An 18,110-nucleotide genomic window follows, 5' to 3' on the forward strand; every position below is an offset into this window, starting at 1 on the left:
CGGTGCTTCCGCACTGCCCTAACCCTAGTGCGTGCTCGTCATGCACTAAACGGCGGTGGCCCTTCCATACGGCCGCCGCCGTGAGGACGTCACGGCTGTGCTGCCTCTAGACAGGGCGGCGCGGACGTGACGTCCTTGCTCTGCGCCAGGGCGCTTAGTGCGCCCTGAACACGGAGCAGGAAGGAGCTCCGTTTCGGAGCTCCTTCCTGGTTTAGTCTGCTGGGCGCAGCCTTCAGACAGCTGCGCCCAGCGGACTAAAAGAGAAAGGGGCCAAGCAGCCCCTTTCTCTTCTCCCCGCCGCCGTGGGGTGTCCTTGGGGCTTGAAGCCCCAGGGACACCCCTTTTCAGGCTGCAGGGAAGCGGCGTTTTGCTGTTTCCCCGCAGCCTGAAAAGCGGCGGATCGGGGCCTCAGCGGCTGCCGCTCTGCACGCTGAGGCCCCGATCCGTCGGGGAAAGGGGCGGGTGCAGACCGCCCCAAATGGGCGCTCTATAACCCGCCATAGTTTCATTCCATTAAGGTGAGAGATTGGGGACAGACAAAATGAAGCACTTCTTTATGCAGCACATTGTCTTTCACACTATACAATTCATGTGGTATTTAGAATTCTGTGCTAGAGAGCTCTAATGCCTCACTAGACTTCAAGTGCCAGGATTTCATGGGCTGTAATTAAAGTGTGATGTAGTGGTTTGAGTGTTGGACTGTGACTCTGGAGACCAGGGTTCAGCCATGAAGCTCACTAGGTCTTAGAATCATAGAGTTGGAAGAGACCTCAAGGGCCATCCAGTCCAACTCCCTTCTGCCATGCAGAAACTTACAATGAAAGCATCCCCAAATAGATGGCCATCCAATCTCTGTTTAAAGAGGAACACCATAGCATGCAAATCACATGCTCTCAGCCTCAAGGGGAGGCAATGGCGAATCTTGCCAAGACAATCCCATGATAGGTTTGAAAACCACTTGAAGGTGTGTAACCCTAACATTAATTATGTAGAGAGTGGTGTAGTGGTTTGAGTGTTAGACTATGACTCTGGAGACAAGGGTTGAAATCCCTACCCAGACTTGGAAACACACTAGGGAAGCCACACTCTTTCAGCCTCAGAGGAAGGCAAAGAGATATCTGAACAAATCTTTCTTTTAAAAAAAAAACCATGATAGGTTTGCCTCACCATAAGTTGGAAACAATTTGAAACAATACAGTAGCAAAATAATTATGTAATGGGAAAGATACCAAAGGACTATAGAAATTACTTGTGCAAGATGTGGCAATAGCTATTTATTTAGCTTTAACTGAAGTGTTAAGATCTGATATTTTCTCCTCACTGGTTCTATTGAGTGTCACAAAATACTTATACTTATGATCCTACTGTGATAGCTACCATATGCATTATTACAGTTACCAATCCCACCAACTTCCTGCCAACATGAAAGATTAGTCCTATGGTATGTTTGTTACTATATGGGAAATATTTATATTTGTTTAAGAAACCTCAGTACTCTTTGCTATAGATGAGGAACACATGGTTGATAGTGGCATATAGCCTCCAAAGATGTTTTTGTTACTCAAGAACTACCACATCATGGTAGGTTTGCTCACCATAAGTTGAAAATGACTTTAAAGAATACAACAGGTTGGAGGGAAAGCAAGTGATTCTATAGGCTCTTGGCGCTCGGCTCTCATCATGTTTCAGTTGCTAAGGAACGGTGGCCTCAGAATCAAGAATGGTGACAAATACCCAAAAAGATTGCCGTTTTTAGACAATTCATTCTGGACAAATGGTTGTTCCTCCAGCCCCATGCTTCTCAAGCTGATGTGGTAGACCAGGATATTTCCCCCTATATGCCAGGGACTTGTAGTGTATTTGTTCAATTGGCTACAACTGGTTCTTGCTTAGAAATTCGCCATGCACTGATGGCTTGGTCAGTGGGCCATCACTTGGATAACACTGCTCCAGATGTTTTAGAGTAAAAATTGCACTCTTAATTCCTGTGGTTTTAAATTACTTCATAGTATTTTTCACTGGAGAGCTAATATAATGTAGTGTTCTGAGCATTGGACTATGACTCTGGAGATCAGGGTTTCATTCCCTACTTGGTCATGAAAACCCACTGTGTAATCTTGGGTGAGTCACACACTTTCAACCCTAGAAAGCCTTGTGATAGAGTCACTTTAGGGTCGTCATATGCTGGAAATGACTTGAAGGCACACAACAACCACCACATTTCTCACTGCAGTGTGGTTTGATAAATTACAGTATATAAATGAAAAACTCCATCACCTTTGAGCGCTCTCACTCAGAATGGGAAACTGAAATAAAAAGTTAATTTTAACTTCTAGAAAAGATAACAATAAAATCTATCCCTGGGTGCTAGTTTTGATTTTAGGAAACCATAACTGGCTTTCTAAAATATGACATGTTGGATGATCCTCACTGTAAAGAAAGTGCATTTACAAGTTCCTGATGTGACTCTTTTACGCAGACTCTTTCTTTGTATGAGCATTTTGGGTCAGGCTGTGAATTCTTCCCCCCCCCTTCTCCTTTCCACTAAAATCACTGAAATATATTCTGTCGGTTTCACATCAGAGGTGTAAATGGATTTCTTGAAAGTTTTTCCTCAGAATGGTAAAAGGCAATCACTTTACAGGTTTGACTCCATTACAGCTTGCATCATAAAGCTCAACATACCACCCTAACTTTGAGAATGCACTGTTGTTCAGTGACCTTGCTTCAGCAAGGGCATGTGCTCAGTTTGGGCAAAGACGATTTGCTTGGCTGCAATCTGTGTATCTCCCCAACAGCTGCGTATTTGACAGCACTTGCACAAAAAGCACAGTAGAGGGAAGAGCAGTCAAGTTTTGCATTTTTTTAGAATGAATTTGTTTTCACTGTGGTCGTATATGTGTGTGCAGTGATAGAAATGACAGATGATCCCTTGAATTTCCTGACACTGGCACTGTAATGTCATGGTTCACATACTATACAGATATCTTTATTTGTTTTGGAATTCAAGCATATCGTACTATAGTAGGAGGATTGAGGGACAAGGGGAGAGGTTCAGGATAATTCTTATGTTCACACTGGTGTACTTCAACTACTGGCAAAATAAGCAAGCCCAAAGCTTAGAAGTAACCTGCAAAAAGTAATAATGTCTGTAACAACGTCACTTGTGGAGGTAACTAGGGCATAACAACATTTTTGTAAAACACAACTAATACCCAGTAATGTTGCTACCTTTTTTAGTGTAACAAAAATATTGTTTGCATTACTCCTAAAATATTATGGAAGGGGAACTTTAAGGCTATTTTAATGCACACTTTCATTTTTTAAAAACAAGTAACTTGTTGTAATTTGTAATATATTACTTAGAAAAAAATTAAATTCCAGGCTCTTGGATAATCAACACTTTTAAGTTTGTAACATTTTTGCTTTGTGTTTTACAACCGGATAATGGCATTGAGCAATAAGATTGGGTTCAAGAGTATAGATGGAAATATAGCTTTTATATAGGCTGTGCAACCTCTAGCATATACTTGTTCATCGTTTTTTAACAAAATCCAAGAATATATTTTCCCCCATAATTTCATTTCAAACCATACTGTGTTGTAAATACAGGTAATTTCTTCCTTAGAATCTAAATATGGAGGAAAGAGTTTGTACTTTAAAGGACCGTTTCTGCCTCAGATAGTTATGTACCTCTCAACAGAACTTCCATCTTAGGAAATAATTTGACCTTTTGTTAAAATAAAGTCAGGAATGAGCAAAGCTTATTAAAATTGTAAAGTTGAAGGCTTTCACAGCTGGCATCCACAGTTTTCTGTGGGTTTTCTGGACTATGTGACCGCGTTCTTATTAAAATTACTGTTGCAGACAATTTTTCCAAGCTCTGATGAGGTGGATGTTCAAGCCTGGCAAAGCTAGATTGGCCAGCTATCTATAAAAGGAAAAAGGTCTTTTAAAGTGATTCTACACTGCTGGAACCATTTTCATCAGGGATTCATCACACTCCTTTTGTACTCAGCTCTGGGAAAACTATAAGCCCATTCATTTTCACTAGCCTTTTTAAAACTCTTGGGCCTTGTTTTAATTATTGTTTTTATTTTATTGCACCATTTCTTTTTCTCCATTTAATAGCAAAATCTTAAACGTATCTTAAGCGTTTAAAATACCTATTCAGTGTGAAGAATCATTTCACTTAAACTGTTAGAACTGAAACATTCTTCTCAGTTCATCATTTCCTGAAGATGAACGCGAAGATACAACAAACAGTGGATAGTTATAGTCTGCACAATCAATCGTACTTAAAAATAAAACATCTGTTTTATTTTAAGAGAAAGTGCATTGTGCAGTATAGGATAATCTGTTACATAGCCCATGCAAAATATAAATATTTTGTGCTTACTCCCATAAAAGTTGTAAAATATAGTAAACAGTATTTGGACTTAGCTGAAAGTATATCACTTCGGGGGGGAAATCCGCTTTCTCCTTTCTTCTCCCTTTTTAATGAAATTTTATTTGTTACCAGTTGTTTATCATTCCTCAACCTATATACCTCAAAAATACAAGATGACTGGGAAGGGAGGCAAATTGTTTATCCTGGCTGGAGTTATTGGCCTAAATCAGTAGAATGTACATAAGTGCTAACCTACTGAGTTCCCATTGATTCAATGGATCTACTGTACTTGGGTCTATTAATTAGATATAGGCCAAAATATCTTAGGGATGGCTTTTTAAATCATATTAAATTGTATTTATTTAAATGCAGGTGGTAGCCTATAGCAGTGGTCTATAATGAGCAGTATTTCAGATTAAGAATGGAAAGATCCAAATTCCTTTCTCTTTCATGCAGCTCACCAAGTGACTTTGCAATTTCAGCCTAGCCGTCTCTCACAGGATTATTATGAGGGGGAAAAGTTGAAGAGGTGGATTATCTAGTCATTCTTGAGTTCCTTGGAGGAAAAGTGGAATAAAAAAATTAATTAATATATATTTAAATTGTTCTCAAAAGAATAATAATGTTTTGTCATCCACCAGAGATAGAATGGATTTCAGAGGAGTCTGTAGTTTATGGAGGACACCTAGGGGCTGAGAGCCAGTCTGGTCTACTGGTTGGGATGGTAGATAGAAACTGATGCGACCCAAATTCAAATGCCCATTTAGGAATGAAGCTTAAAATTGGATCAGTTACAGTCTCTCAACCTAACCTACTTTAGAAGGTTGTTGTAAGGTTAAAAGGGGGGTGAGGGAACACTTACATTTCTTACACTACAGCCTGTATATTTTAAACAGTATATGCTTTTTTCCTAACCCTGCTTCACCAACAATCTTGTTAATAGAGGGTATGAATATTCTCTTCTTTACAAGTGTGGAACTTAAACACAATTGCATGTCACAGTAGAAAAAATACCTGTGCTGATATTTAATCCCAGATCAAAGAATATGGACTACTTTGGATTTTCTTCAAAATAAACATTGTTTTAAAAAGGAAGTAGATATTAGCCTTTTTGTAATTTAGACATTATGCTTAACAAATGTTGGAGGGGGCTAAGCTTTGTTTCAAACAGAAGGGCTATGTAGGCCTTGTGAATTAATATGCACCGAGTAGCAGACTGTTTTTATTAATTTATTATTAGGTCTTGAAGTATGAAGCAGTGGGTGAAGTGAGAATTTCCTTTTGCTGTTGTAAAGATGATGCTTGTCATGTTACGTCCCAGTCCTAAAACTTTGTCTTAAGCTTTTCTTCATTAGACTTAAAAAATCTTGTCTTATGCCCAACAATCAGCCTTAAACCTCTTTGCTGTCACTGAAGAAAACAAATCTTTTGCCTTCCTTTGCCTGGGGGATGTGGAGAGCTGAAGTGGTCCTGTGTGACTAAATTAGATGAAAGACTTGCCTTCCCACCACGGAGACATGGAGTCTAATCAAGTGAAATGAGTTCTGAGATCTCAACTCACTTCCTAGGGGATATCAGTTTACATTACAAAATCACACGACACCTAATTCATCACGGTTGATGCAGACTTTACTCAGGAGAGGGCCATAAGTCAGACAATATGATAGTAAGCCACCTGTCCCCTCTGTGGTAGGGGCTGTTTATTAAGACAGTAGAAGGCATTGGTGGGATAGGGTCTACAAGGCATTGGACCTGCATATTTATGGAGTACTGTATATGTAAAGGGAAAGGGAGATGTCAAAGTCAGAAGTGGAATGATGGATCTAGAAGAGATAATTTGTACTCTTAATTACAGTGAATATAGATCATTCCTCACTCCTTAACCCAGAAATGAAACTTAAATTTTCCTTCTTCACGCAAATTTTAAACAATTTAAAGCATGACTTATATTTAGGTTATAAAACCTGCTACACACTAAAGTTATTAAATGGTGGGTGTGTAGCAACCACTGGATTATAGTTCATGAAAGTTCATGCTACAATACGTTTCTTAGTCTTTAAGTTATCAAAAATGTCTCTTTTGTTTTTTCACTGACCACTGTGGTCCAAAGCACACTGCAGAAATAATCCAGTTTGAGACCACTTTAACTGCCCCCTGCTAGGTGCAAGGGAAACTTGGGAATTGTAGTTTATTGTTGAACCAGAGCTTTCTGACAAAGAAGGGTAAATGTCTGACGAAACTACAGTTCCCAGAATTCCCTAGCATTGAATCAGGGCAATTAAACTGGTCTCAAACTGGGTTATTTCTGCAGTGTGTTTTGGACCTCTATCACCAGTTGTGGCCTTATCCTACTGCTAAAGACATTACATTGGCTTGTCAAGGAGATGCCCAAATGTTTAATAGTAGGATATCTGATGTCTTTATTCATCAAGTTTTTATATGACAGAAAGAAAATTATATTTTCCCAACTAATTTTTTCCCCTCCATTTTCTTTCAGGGCATTGTTATAACACCTTTGCTCCTGCTGCTTTTTGTGAGTATCTTCATGCTGATGTGATAACTTAGTAATAGTTGTGGCAGATTAACTGTTAAACAGTATTATATTGTATGTGGTATAGGTTTTGTAACAAGTTTATAGTTGTAACAGTATTATATTGTATATGGTGTAAAGGTTTTATGGATAGTTTTGTAACAAGTTTATAGTTGTTGCATAAAAACATGGTACTCATTATATACTCACCTGTGGTAGTATTAACCTGGCCTATATAGTAAGCTTTATAGTAAATGAATAGGTTAGTTAGTACAGTATAATGTGGCCAAAGCAAGTAGTAATAATGTAGTATGTCACTTACCAGAAGCTACATAATCTCTAATACAGATTGAGTCTCCCTTATCCAAAATGCTTGTAACCAGAAGTGTTTGGGATTTATTTATTTTTATTAGGATTTTGGAATATTTGTACAGTTGTCCCAATTCATGGGGGATCCATTCCAGACCATCACCACCCCGCAAATCGGAAAAACTGCAAATATTAAAGCCCCATTGTTTTTAATGGCTGTGTGATCCAGTGTGTGGCCCTGCATGCACACCATGGGTGCGCGCGCCATTTTGTCCTTCCTGGCTTCCCGTCTACGGAATTCAAAACCCCGAATGGGAAGTCAGCGAATCTGGAGGGACGACTGTATATACATAAGCAGATATTTTAGAGATGAGACCCAAGTCTAAACATGAAATTCACTAATGTTTCATATACACCTTATAAAAACATAACCTGGAGGTAATTTTATGCATAATGTTTTAAATAATTTTGTGCATGAAACAAAGTCTTTGTACACTGAAACATCAGAAAGCAAAAGTGTCACTATCTCAATCATCCATGTGGACAATTTTGGAATATTTTAGATTTCAGAATTCTTGATAAAATATATTTGATCTGTATAAGCAACGTTATTTCCAAATTTTGGAAGGCACAATGCCTTAGGCATAATCTTTACAGTGGGTTGTGCACCTTCACCACTGCTCACCCTGCTGTCACAGTGCATAGAGTTGACTGACCAGATCAGAAATCAGCAGATCAAATGCAGAAGTAACCAGTTCAAATCCAGAAATTCTCAAAAGAATCAGGAGCAGGAGAAGAAGAATCTGAATGGCCTTCCTTGTTGCTGTCTTTTTACTCATGGCCTGCCAGTGCTATCTTTAGCACACTTCAGAATATATTCATTATTTCCCCCTAAATCAGGACTGTTCTTGACAATGTTTGTAAGGAACTGATCTAGCCTCAAAATTCAGCATTATAAATTATTTTTAATTAAAGTAAATTAGGGATAATTAAAACATATTAAAGGAAGATAGATTTTCCTTGGAAACATGTTCATGTCATAGCACCATGTAATGAGGGAAATGTTTTCCAATTGCTTGTCACTACTTTCATTATTTTTGCCATTTTGACAAACAAAACACAAATTAAATAAGCTGTTTTCTACATGATTGTTTTCAAAGATAACAGTGATGACACTAATACCTTAATTGCTGTATCGACACTACAGAATTAATGCCGTTTGACACTGCTTTAACTGCCATGGCTCAATGCTATAGAATTCTGGGATTTGTAGTTTTGTGAGATATTTAGCCCACTCTATCAGAGAGCTCTTGTGCCACAACAAGCTACAAATTCCAGAATTCCATCCACTTCTTTAACTGTAATTCTATTACGGTCACCCACCTTACCCCCAGATGGTGAGGAAAACATGCAGCAACTTTTATCTAGCTGCGTCCCAGTTACTGTCATCCTGTGGGTTCCCCCATCAGTCAGGATGGCATGAACGCATGTTCATAGGTCAGCTAGCAGAGTATCTAATACCTGGATCCAGGCCTAGTGCTGCACCAAAGTTCTAACAGTTGTAAGTAATAAAGCTGTGGCCATTTCAACTCCAGTATTTTCGCTATGTGTTGTATTGTCGGGGTCTCTCACACTTCTACCCTTCTCATCACTGCTTGTAATGCAATTGCCTTATATTTCTTCCCCAAAATGTGTTCCATAAGCTGATCTAAATAGAGCCTTCAGCATACTTTTATGATTTTGTAAGCTAGTTCAAGAATCCACAGCTAAAACAATAATCCTGACTGTTGACCATCCAACTGCTTTAAAAATCTTCATCAAGAATGTACTACCTTTCAAGGTAGTCTATTCCAGTGCTGAAAAGTTTTTACTGCCAGGAAATTCCTTCTAAAGTTTAGGTGGAATCTCTTTTCTTGTAGTTTGAATTCATTGGTTTATCATCTGGAGTAGCAGGGGGGGGAAAACTTGTCCCATATTTCCCATAACAGCTCTCAACATATTTGGAGATTGTTATTACAATTGTCCCTCCTAACTTGCGGATCTGATCCATGACCTTGAATATCTGCAGAGGGGCGGCCTCAGCTATTTTCAATGGTCCACACACACAGGGGTGTGTCCCATTCAAGCCTATGGGGCTTAAATATGCACAAGCCTCCATTTTAGGGGGGGGGAGAATAGATACTTCACAAAAACGGAGGATCAACTGTATATCAGTCCTCTTTTCTCCAGAATAAACCTACTTAGCTTCCTTACTCTTTCCTTGTAGGATTGTTTTCATACCCTTTACTATTTTGGTCACCCTCCTCGGGACACATTCCACCTTCTCAATATCCCTCTCAAATAGTATTCCCTTTTTATGTGAGACATGGAGAACTGTGTCCCTGAGAGGTTTTTGGACTGCACTGCCTATAATTCTTCACTGTTCGTTCTACTGGCTAGGGCTGATGGAACTTGCAATCCAAAAAAAAAAAAAAAAAAGCACGGAAGCCACTGTTACCTACCCTGTTGTAGAATTTACTTTTTCTTCTTAGAAGCCCTTCACATCTGCATGGGAGATAGTAATTCTCCAGTTGCTAAAGCTGGATCTAAGCACTAGAGCTGTTGATTTCTCTACCTCTGATAATCTCAGTAGTAGAAACTGATAGTTAGGTGAAGGAGAGGGGATCTCATTTGGCACTGAATCTCTTGTATTGGTTACTGATGGGAATGGGAAATACATACAGAAATGCTGCATATGCATCAACACAACTCCATAAATTAAATAATTATTTATTATTATCCAAGGTTGGTTGGTTTAAACCAGGTTAGTTTCAAATGACTTTAAAAATACTGCTGGTTTTCAAAATTGATTATGCATATATATTTAAGTCTGTTATTACTATTTTCCTAACCCTCTTAGTGGAACAACGACTGTTTGAATTTAAACATTTTAACTTTAACAATGTCTTGGCAGTTGTTCATTGCTAGACCAGTATCCAGTGCCAGTTGCTTATTTTAAATCACTTTATTTTATAGTGCAAGAAATACTATTCAAAAACAAATCTTTCTATTAACCTAAGTTCAACCAAAACAACTTGCTTTAAAAGAGCACTTTTCAAAAGAACAATTATTATTTCAGCTAGTGGCCATAACATCTGAACTACATTTTGATACTTAATTTTCTGTTTTAGTCCTATGTTGATGTAGACCTACATATTAATGGAAAAATGTTGTTGTTGTTTTTAAAAAAAACAACTGAGGTTTTTTTTCTAACCTTATTATCATTTAAACCTTGCTTCCTGACTAAAACCAGGCCCAGAAGCCATGTCTTTTACTTCTGCTTCCTGTTCTGTGCTGTTCTCTCAAATCTCCAAAGTAGCAACAATAATGAGTATATTAATCTATATGTATAATTTAATAAGACAAGGATTTCCCCCTCAAGATAGCTTTACACTTATTGATCAGAGTTTACATTTTGCCCCAATTTGTACAAAATTAATTCCTGACAGCATTTAATGGTTTGAGCCTCTTTACTTTCACATGCTTGTTAATGTAAAATGAGTAGCACTAACTAACTTGCTAAAGAAATGTTCAAGTACACAAAGGGAAGAATGAATACTTATAATAAATTATCCATTTTGCATAAATAATGTAATATCTTAAATGAATGGCATTAAATGAAGAATGTATTTTTGCAAAGAAAACTGTGTCTGAATATTAGATTGATTCCTTTTAAGAAAAAAAAATATTACATTCTTTTAACTTGCTGATGGAATTGTTGAGACTAATTTTACTTAACAGATCGTATTTTCCAATCAGTTTAATTTTAAAAACTATATGCCAATGTCACTTGCTTATGTTTCTTCTAATAATGTGTTACTGAACCTTTGTTCCCAACATTAAAACCCAGTTACATTTCTTTCATATATGTAAGAATATGGGCATGTTAGAAACCCAAGGAAGATGTTACCACTAACTCATATGTAGAAAGTGAACATTTGTACTTTAAAACATCACTTGAAAAAGGTTACACCGTATTCTATGAATGGGAATAGATTTAGATGGTTTTGTCCTGTACTACTTCATGCCATGGTATTTATTTTTTGAACTACAACTTCTTGACTCTGAGAGTTGTAGACCCAAAAGCTAACTTCCAAGTGCCTTGGAGATGTTGCTGCAAGGAACACCGGGCAAAAAAAACAAAACACTAAAAGATGGCAGTTTTTAAAAAAATTACCTAACAGTTGCCTGCCAATGTGAGTAAGCATTTCTTCTCTGCCTTCTGAAAAACTGGGAGGGCTAAATTTTTACTGCCTTGCTCCAAATTTAGCCAGAAGTGTTCATAAGAAAACCTTTTTCACCCAAACCAGTTTTCTATTCTTCAGTCATGCTATAATATGATAGAATCTTGGAGAAATTGTAATTAATATAAATATAGGTTTAGCTCACACTGATAAAAGCAGCTAGGAAACAAAACACGGTACAGAGTAAAATCAGTAAAATGTCATGCTGAAAAGAAACTTTTAAGAGCTAATGTCCCCCTTTTTAAAAAAAATCTCTGTGTGTCTGTCATCTCCTACTTCAATATTTGCTGTCCTGTGTAATGTGCCCAGCATTTATACACGTTTTCTGCTTCTTCAGCTTTTTTCTTCTTGATAATATTCAGTCACTTTTGTTCAAATCTTTTAAATTCTATCAATCATTTTGGCAGTAATAGCATGAACTGTGGGATTTTGCACTATTCTTAGAATAAAGGCTTACTCATATTTGATTGCATGAAGTGGAGGAGAATATGAAAAGATGCAGAGGGAAAGAGGAGTTGTAATATTGCACATTTGGTCAATATCTAGCCAGCATTTTAGCATTTGCCTGTTTTGAGTATAGTTTCAGATTTCTTAGATATACAAAGAAATCATTGCAAAAGTTTCAGCTGTCATTTCTAATCTTCCTGCATCTCACTGCAACTAATTTAGGGTAAACACTTAGTAAGCAGTTGATGGTACATTATTCAACATTTATTTGTTGCACTGTATCTTATTTGGAATGCAAAAATAGGAAACAGCAGAATCAAAGACTTTAGGAAAATTTGGCCTAAGATCAGGAAATGAAGCATGAGAGCTACTGACTGATTTTTTTAGGCCAACAGTTTGTTCATCACAAACGCATTCCTCAAGCAACCAAAGAAGCAACTGTATATACATCACCTGATGGCCAATACAAATATCAAATAGATTACATAATTGGAAGCAGAAGATGGAGAAGCTCCATTCTCTCTGCAAAAACAAGTCCAGGAGCAGACTGGCAAAGACCTAATAACAGTATCAAAAACTAGAGTAAATCTAAAGAGGAAGACTAAATCAACCATCCTGCCAAAATGCAACTTGAAGAACATTCCTGTAGACCCTGTTTTGTATCTTCTGCCAGAAGATATGAGCTGGTAAAACAGTTCTACCAACAGATTGTATTAAGAGTATTGGAGGTTTGTGGTAGAGAATTATGGCAACCCTACCTGTACACCACTGAATGGTTCAAGACAGTTTGACAGTGTCTCCATTCAGTGGAGGTGGACAAGACAGTTAAGCAGTAATTGCTCTCAGTCAGTGGAACCATTCCCTTGTTCAGTAGCAGGGACAGCTAACCAGTCTGTAGTTTGGCTTTGTCCATTTTCCAAGATTACTGAAGGGCCCAGGCCAGCATCAGCAGCCTTAATTTGTGCAATATGAATTTTTTAGACTGGCAACAGACAGCTTTCCTGTCTTATGCATACACGTCTAATATTCGTATTTACTGAGCATACTTTGTTACACAACCTCTCTGTGAAATGTTTACAACTCATTCTTCAGTTAAACATTGGTTCTTTGAGAAGTATGACCAAGAACCAATATATTATATCTTTTGGTGTTTTCACTTTTATGTAAAATGGATTAGAAATAAATCATACTAATGATTTCAGCAGCCATAACTAAAAACAACTGATTCTGTTTGGGAGAAGCCCAGAAATTGAAATGCTCAATTTCCATTTCCAGAAATTAAAATGCTCAAAAAACACTGTGCCTTTAATGTTAACATTCATTCCATAAGTGTATTTCTATCCCTTCCTATGGCAATCATGATAAAGTATACTATGTTAATAATGATGATCCATATAAGTAAACTATCAGTACTGACATCCTATTTGACGTATTCCATGCATGTTGTGGGATTTGTCCAAAGAGCCTAGGCTTCCTAGGAGATCTTGCTGGGAAGAAACAACTCATTCCCCGTTCCTTTCCCAAACATCCCTATTCAGTACTTGTTTGTAGTGGGAGTATTACAGAGCAGTTGGTATTTAAAGACATTTCTTGAAAATGATTATGTAGAATCATAGAGTTGGAAGAGACCACAAGGGCCATCATGTCCGCCCCACCCCCTGCCAAGCAGGAATACACAAAGCACTCCTGACATATGATCATCCAGTCTCTGTTTTAAAACTTCCAAAGAAGAAGCCTTCATCACACTCCGAGGCAGCATATTCTACTGTCAAACTGCTCTCACTGAATCTTATAGTGGGAAGAGACCACAAGGACCATCCAGTCCAACCCCCTGCTATGCAGGAGCTCACAGTCAAAGCACCTCTGACAGATGGCCATCCAGCCTCTGTTTAAAAACCTCCAAAGAAGGAGACTCCACCATATTCTGAGGCAGCATATTCTACTGTTGAACGGCTCTCACTGTTAGGAAGTTCTTCCTAATGTTGAAGTGGAATCTCTTTTCCTGTAGCTTGCATCCATTGCTCTGTATCCTAATCTCTGGAGCAGCAGAAAACAAGTTTGCTCCATCCTCAGTATGACACTTTTTCAAATATTTAACCATGGCTATGCTGTGACTTTTTAACTTTCCTTTCTCCAGATTAAACATACCCAGCCCTCAGGGCATGGACCAAAGATGTTTGAATTCATCTGGGCCATTTCTCCATTTTCCATTTTTTGTACATGTCCCTATTAAATCTTCGCTCTTTAGACATCTATCCTGGGTTGTTGTTTTTTAGTAATCCCCTATTTTTCCTCTTCAGTGGAATTGTTTGAAATTATGTCTTCAATAATACACTTTTTAAGAAACTCCCATCTCTTCTCCTTTAGTATTCCTGACCACAGGAAAGCACCCAGACTTTCCCTAAGTCTACTGAAATCAGCTTTCTCAAACTATAGGATGTGTGTCTGACTACACTTGGCTTCTCCTTTCTGCTGTATAACAAATTCCAGAAGAACATGGTCACTCCCACCTAAGGATCCCAACCCATTAACAAGGTTATCACTATTGGTTAGAATCAGATCTAAAATAGCTGATCCTCTTGTTATCTCTTCCACCCTCTGGACAACAAAATTGTCTGCAAGGCAAGTGAGGAATTTGTTGGACCTTTTTATTCTTGGCAGAGTTTGACTTCCAATAAATATCAGTAAATATTTGTTTGTTCATCTGTTCCAGGAAGGCATCATCCAAGTCCTTAGTGTGGTCAAGACTGTATATTGGTTGTGTACTGTACTGCTTGGGATATTGTTATATGATTATATGGCAACAATATAGAAATTTGCAAAATTAAGGCAGTTATTTACTTATTCCTACAGTTGCATTGTGTTTTGTACTTGATGTTACTTTAAGTGTACAAATAAATCTTAAAACAAATAAACTGTTTTATGTTTTATACCTCAAAATAGTCAGAACTGTTCGAGGTAGTGGTTCATTAGCTAAAATTCCATTTTAACATTATGCATTCATGTTCTCTTCCAGCTTGGATCCTCATCCTCTGTGCCTTTCTCATCTATATTCTCACAGCTGTTCATGACCGTTGTTGTTCCACTCATAATTGGACAGGTATGTTGTTAAAATATATATCCTATATTTCAGCATGTTGTAGGTGGACTGCAAAATAAGGGAATCTGTCTTCTAGGAAAAGGCCTCTGAATAGTGAAGTTTAATAACAGGGAGATGACACCATTCTGTTCCCCAAAGTCACATTATTTTAGTTGAGGCTGAGCAACTGTCCCTCACTCTCCAAAAACCTATGCTATTACATATCAAAATCAGAGTTGTGAACATAAATTAGAGAAGGAAATGATATTCCAGATACAAGGCTGAAAAAAGAGAGTTTGCTTTAAATAAACTGGAAACATCAGAAAGGTGAGTTGTTTCTGCCTCAAAAAAATAGAAATTAAAAAACATTTAAGTCTAGGCTAATTAAAATATATATATTCAAAATATGACTGTTATAAATTCCCCATTTGATGTTCAAAATCCTGTGAGTTGGATCCAAATAGCACATTCAATCTCTTCTCCACAGCTGGTCTTCCAAAAATGGTACACAGAGTTATTCTTACTGAACATGACTCATAATGTAAAAAATGTAAAATTGAATAGAATCATTCTATATATGGTTACGTGTGCAAGAATATTGTTTGCACAATATTGGAAAATACCGGATAACCCAACTATTGAAGAATGGCTGATTAGAATTTATGAAGCCAGAAGTATGGATATATTATCTGCTTTACAAAAGGGAAAATCTAAAGAAAGTTTTGAAAAAGAATGGAGTGTTCTAAAAACATCTGAGGAAAAGGGTAAAATATACAATTGAATAATAGTTACGGTTGATATTAAACTGTAGAATTTGTATATCACCATGAGAATGTATTATTAATATAGGTTGTATATATGGAGTAAATAAGTAATTTACAACATACGGTAAATATCCAAATGTAAAGGAAGTATAACTAGAAGGACAGTGATATCGATGATCTTACGTAAATATACGTGTGTATATGTGTGTATGTCAAATGTCAATATGTATTTCTGATGTTTAGTGGAGGTATATGTTGTTTTAGGGTTTCTATTTTTTCTTCTTCTCTCTTTATTCTTTATTCTTCATAGAGTGTTATACTTTATTCTAAATAAAATATTTTTTTTAAAATGGTACACAGAAGGTTGGACAAACCTGCTGTCAAAGGGGTAGACTTTGATGCTGGGTGTGGAAGGTGTTTCCACTTGATTTGAGCCATAGGCATCCCACCAAACAAATTTTGTTCTATTCCTTCTTTAGAAAGACACAGGAAAGTCCCTTTGGGAAGAATCACCTTAGTTCTTTTCCATACTTGGTGAAGACATATAAAGTCCTAAATGGCTTGAGACCTTAATGCTTGAATGAACTCCTCATCCTGTATATATATCTGTCTGAGCACTGAGATCTGATGAGGAGCCCTTTCTCTGTGTCCCACCATTGAGAACAATATAGTATATGGAGACTGAGGAAAAGATCTTCCTTTCCATAACATCTCAGCTCTTAAATACCTCCCCTCTAAAATCCCAGATGCTGCCAACTCTAGCCTCATTTGTGTGCAAAGTTAAAAATTAAGATTTTGGCCCAAGTTTTCGGGACCCAACATGTTTCTGACATAATGAATGGTGTGATTTTTCTTCTGTTTCACTTTATGCTGTTTAATTGCTTTAGCATCATGAAATCATAGAGTTGGAAGAGACTGCAAGGGCCATCCAGTCCAACTCCCTGCCATGCAGGAACTCTCAGTCAAAGCATCCCCGACATATGGCCATCCAGCCTCTACTTAAAGACCTCCAAGGAGGGAGACTCCACTACACTCCAAGGGAGTGTGTTCCACTGTCGAACAGCCCTTACTTTAAATAGTTGGATTGTTTTAAGTTGTTTTTATTATCAGTGCCTCATCCTGAGATTTTCAGATACAGGGAGGGATAGAAATATTTTAATTAATAAATAATTCCCCAGGCAGCCAGGTATCATTCCTTGCCTTCTTGTGCTGTGTTGGGATTTCCATTTTCCATTACCGATTGAGTATCCCTTATTCCAGGTATTTCAAGCCAGAAGCATTTTGGTGTTTTGCATTTTGTTTGTTTATTTTTTAATTTTGGAATATACAAGTGCTGTAGCATAGTATATACCTGCACTATACTTGCAAGCTGGAGAGAGATGTGAGGGTGGAGAGAAACAAAGTGTTTATGAAATGCGGGAGGTGTAGATTCATGCCATTCCACAGTTCTTCAGTCTCTCTCTCTCCAACCTCACATCTTTTGCTGCCAGCTTCTGCCTTCAAGGTAGTGACTGAAGCACTCCTGTTTGTTCATCTCTTTCCAGCCTCACATCTTGTTCATTTACTACTTGTGTTATGTATGAGAGGGTGCTGCAGCCACCACCTTGAACACAGAAGCTGGAGGCTGGCGAGAAAAAGTTTTGGCTTTAGGAGTTTAAGGATTGCTCAACTTACATTGTTGTGTTGCAAGACATCAGAGTGATTCAAGTCTAGTTAAAGTGTAAGTAATTCATATCTGTTCATGGAGTAATGAAAGTGGGGATGTACATTTAGATCTGGATACCCATACAGAGTCTGCTTTGGCTAGATAAGTATACACAGTTTGTTTAAAGCAGTTATGGCAAACCTTTTAGGGACCAAGTGCCGAAACTCAAAGGCATTCCTGCACTGGGTGTTACCTGATGCTGGGGGGAGGAGCCTCTAGGGGGGACGAGACTTCCACAGAGGCAGGTGAAGGCCCAGGAGGGCAGGGGGAAGAGGAGGCACAGGTGCGCACGTGTTCCCCCCTTCTCTGCCCTCCCGGGCCTTTAGCTATCTCCTGAGAGACAGGTAAAGGCACAGGAGGGTGGGAGAAGAAGAAGAACAGGCCTGCACCTGTTACTACTCTTCCTCTGTTCTCCTGTCTCTCCGTGTACCCTGAAAAATGACTTCACGTGCAAGAGAGGGCACCATGTCATAAGTTCACCACCACGGGTTTAGGGGATGGCCAATGGTCAAATGCTGAATTAGACTGTTGTTCCATCTAGCCCAAGTCTATCTAACTTTTGACTGGTATATGTCCTCCAGGTTTTCAGACAGGAGTCTTTCA

General features: G+C 38.1%; 1 protein-coding gene across 14 annotated transcripts in view; it reads left to right on the forward strand.

Moving 5' to 3' along the window:
• Positions 1–18,110, forward strand: part of SLC10A7 (solute carrier family 10 member 7) — a 189,461-nt gene that overhangs the window by 104,870 nt on the left and 66,481 nt on the right. For 11 of the 14 annotated variants that reach the window (XM_042467567.1, XM_042467566.1, XM_042467563.1 and 8 more), the window contains exons 6-7: positions 6,888–6,923; positions 14,976–15,059. In XM_042467567.1, coding sequence (XP_042323501.1) covers positions 6,888–6,923; positions 14,976–15,059 — 120 coding nt within the window. Of the gene's footprint in view, positions 1–6,887; positions 6,924–14,975; positions 15,060–17,346; positions 17,523–18,110 lie in introns of all 14 variants that reach the window. The other 3 variants (XR_006104015.1, XR_006104017.1, XR_006104016.1) reach the window with 1 other exon arrangement.

Source organism: Sceloporus undulatus, chromosome 5 (assembly GCF_019175285.1).
Source record: "Sceloporus undulatus isolate JIND9_A2432 ecotype Alabama chromosome 5, SceUnd_v1.1, whole genome shotgun sequence".
Classification (NCBI taxonomy): domain Eukaryota; kingdom Metazoa; phylum Chordata; class Lepidosauria; order Squamata; family Phrynosomatidae; genus Sceloporus; species Sceloporus undulatus.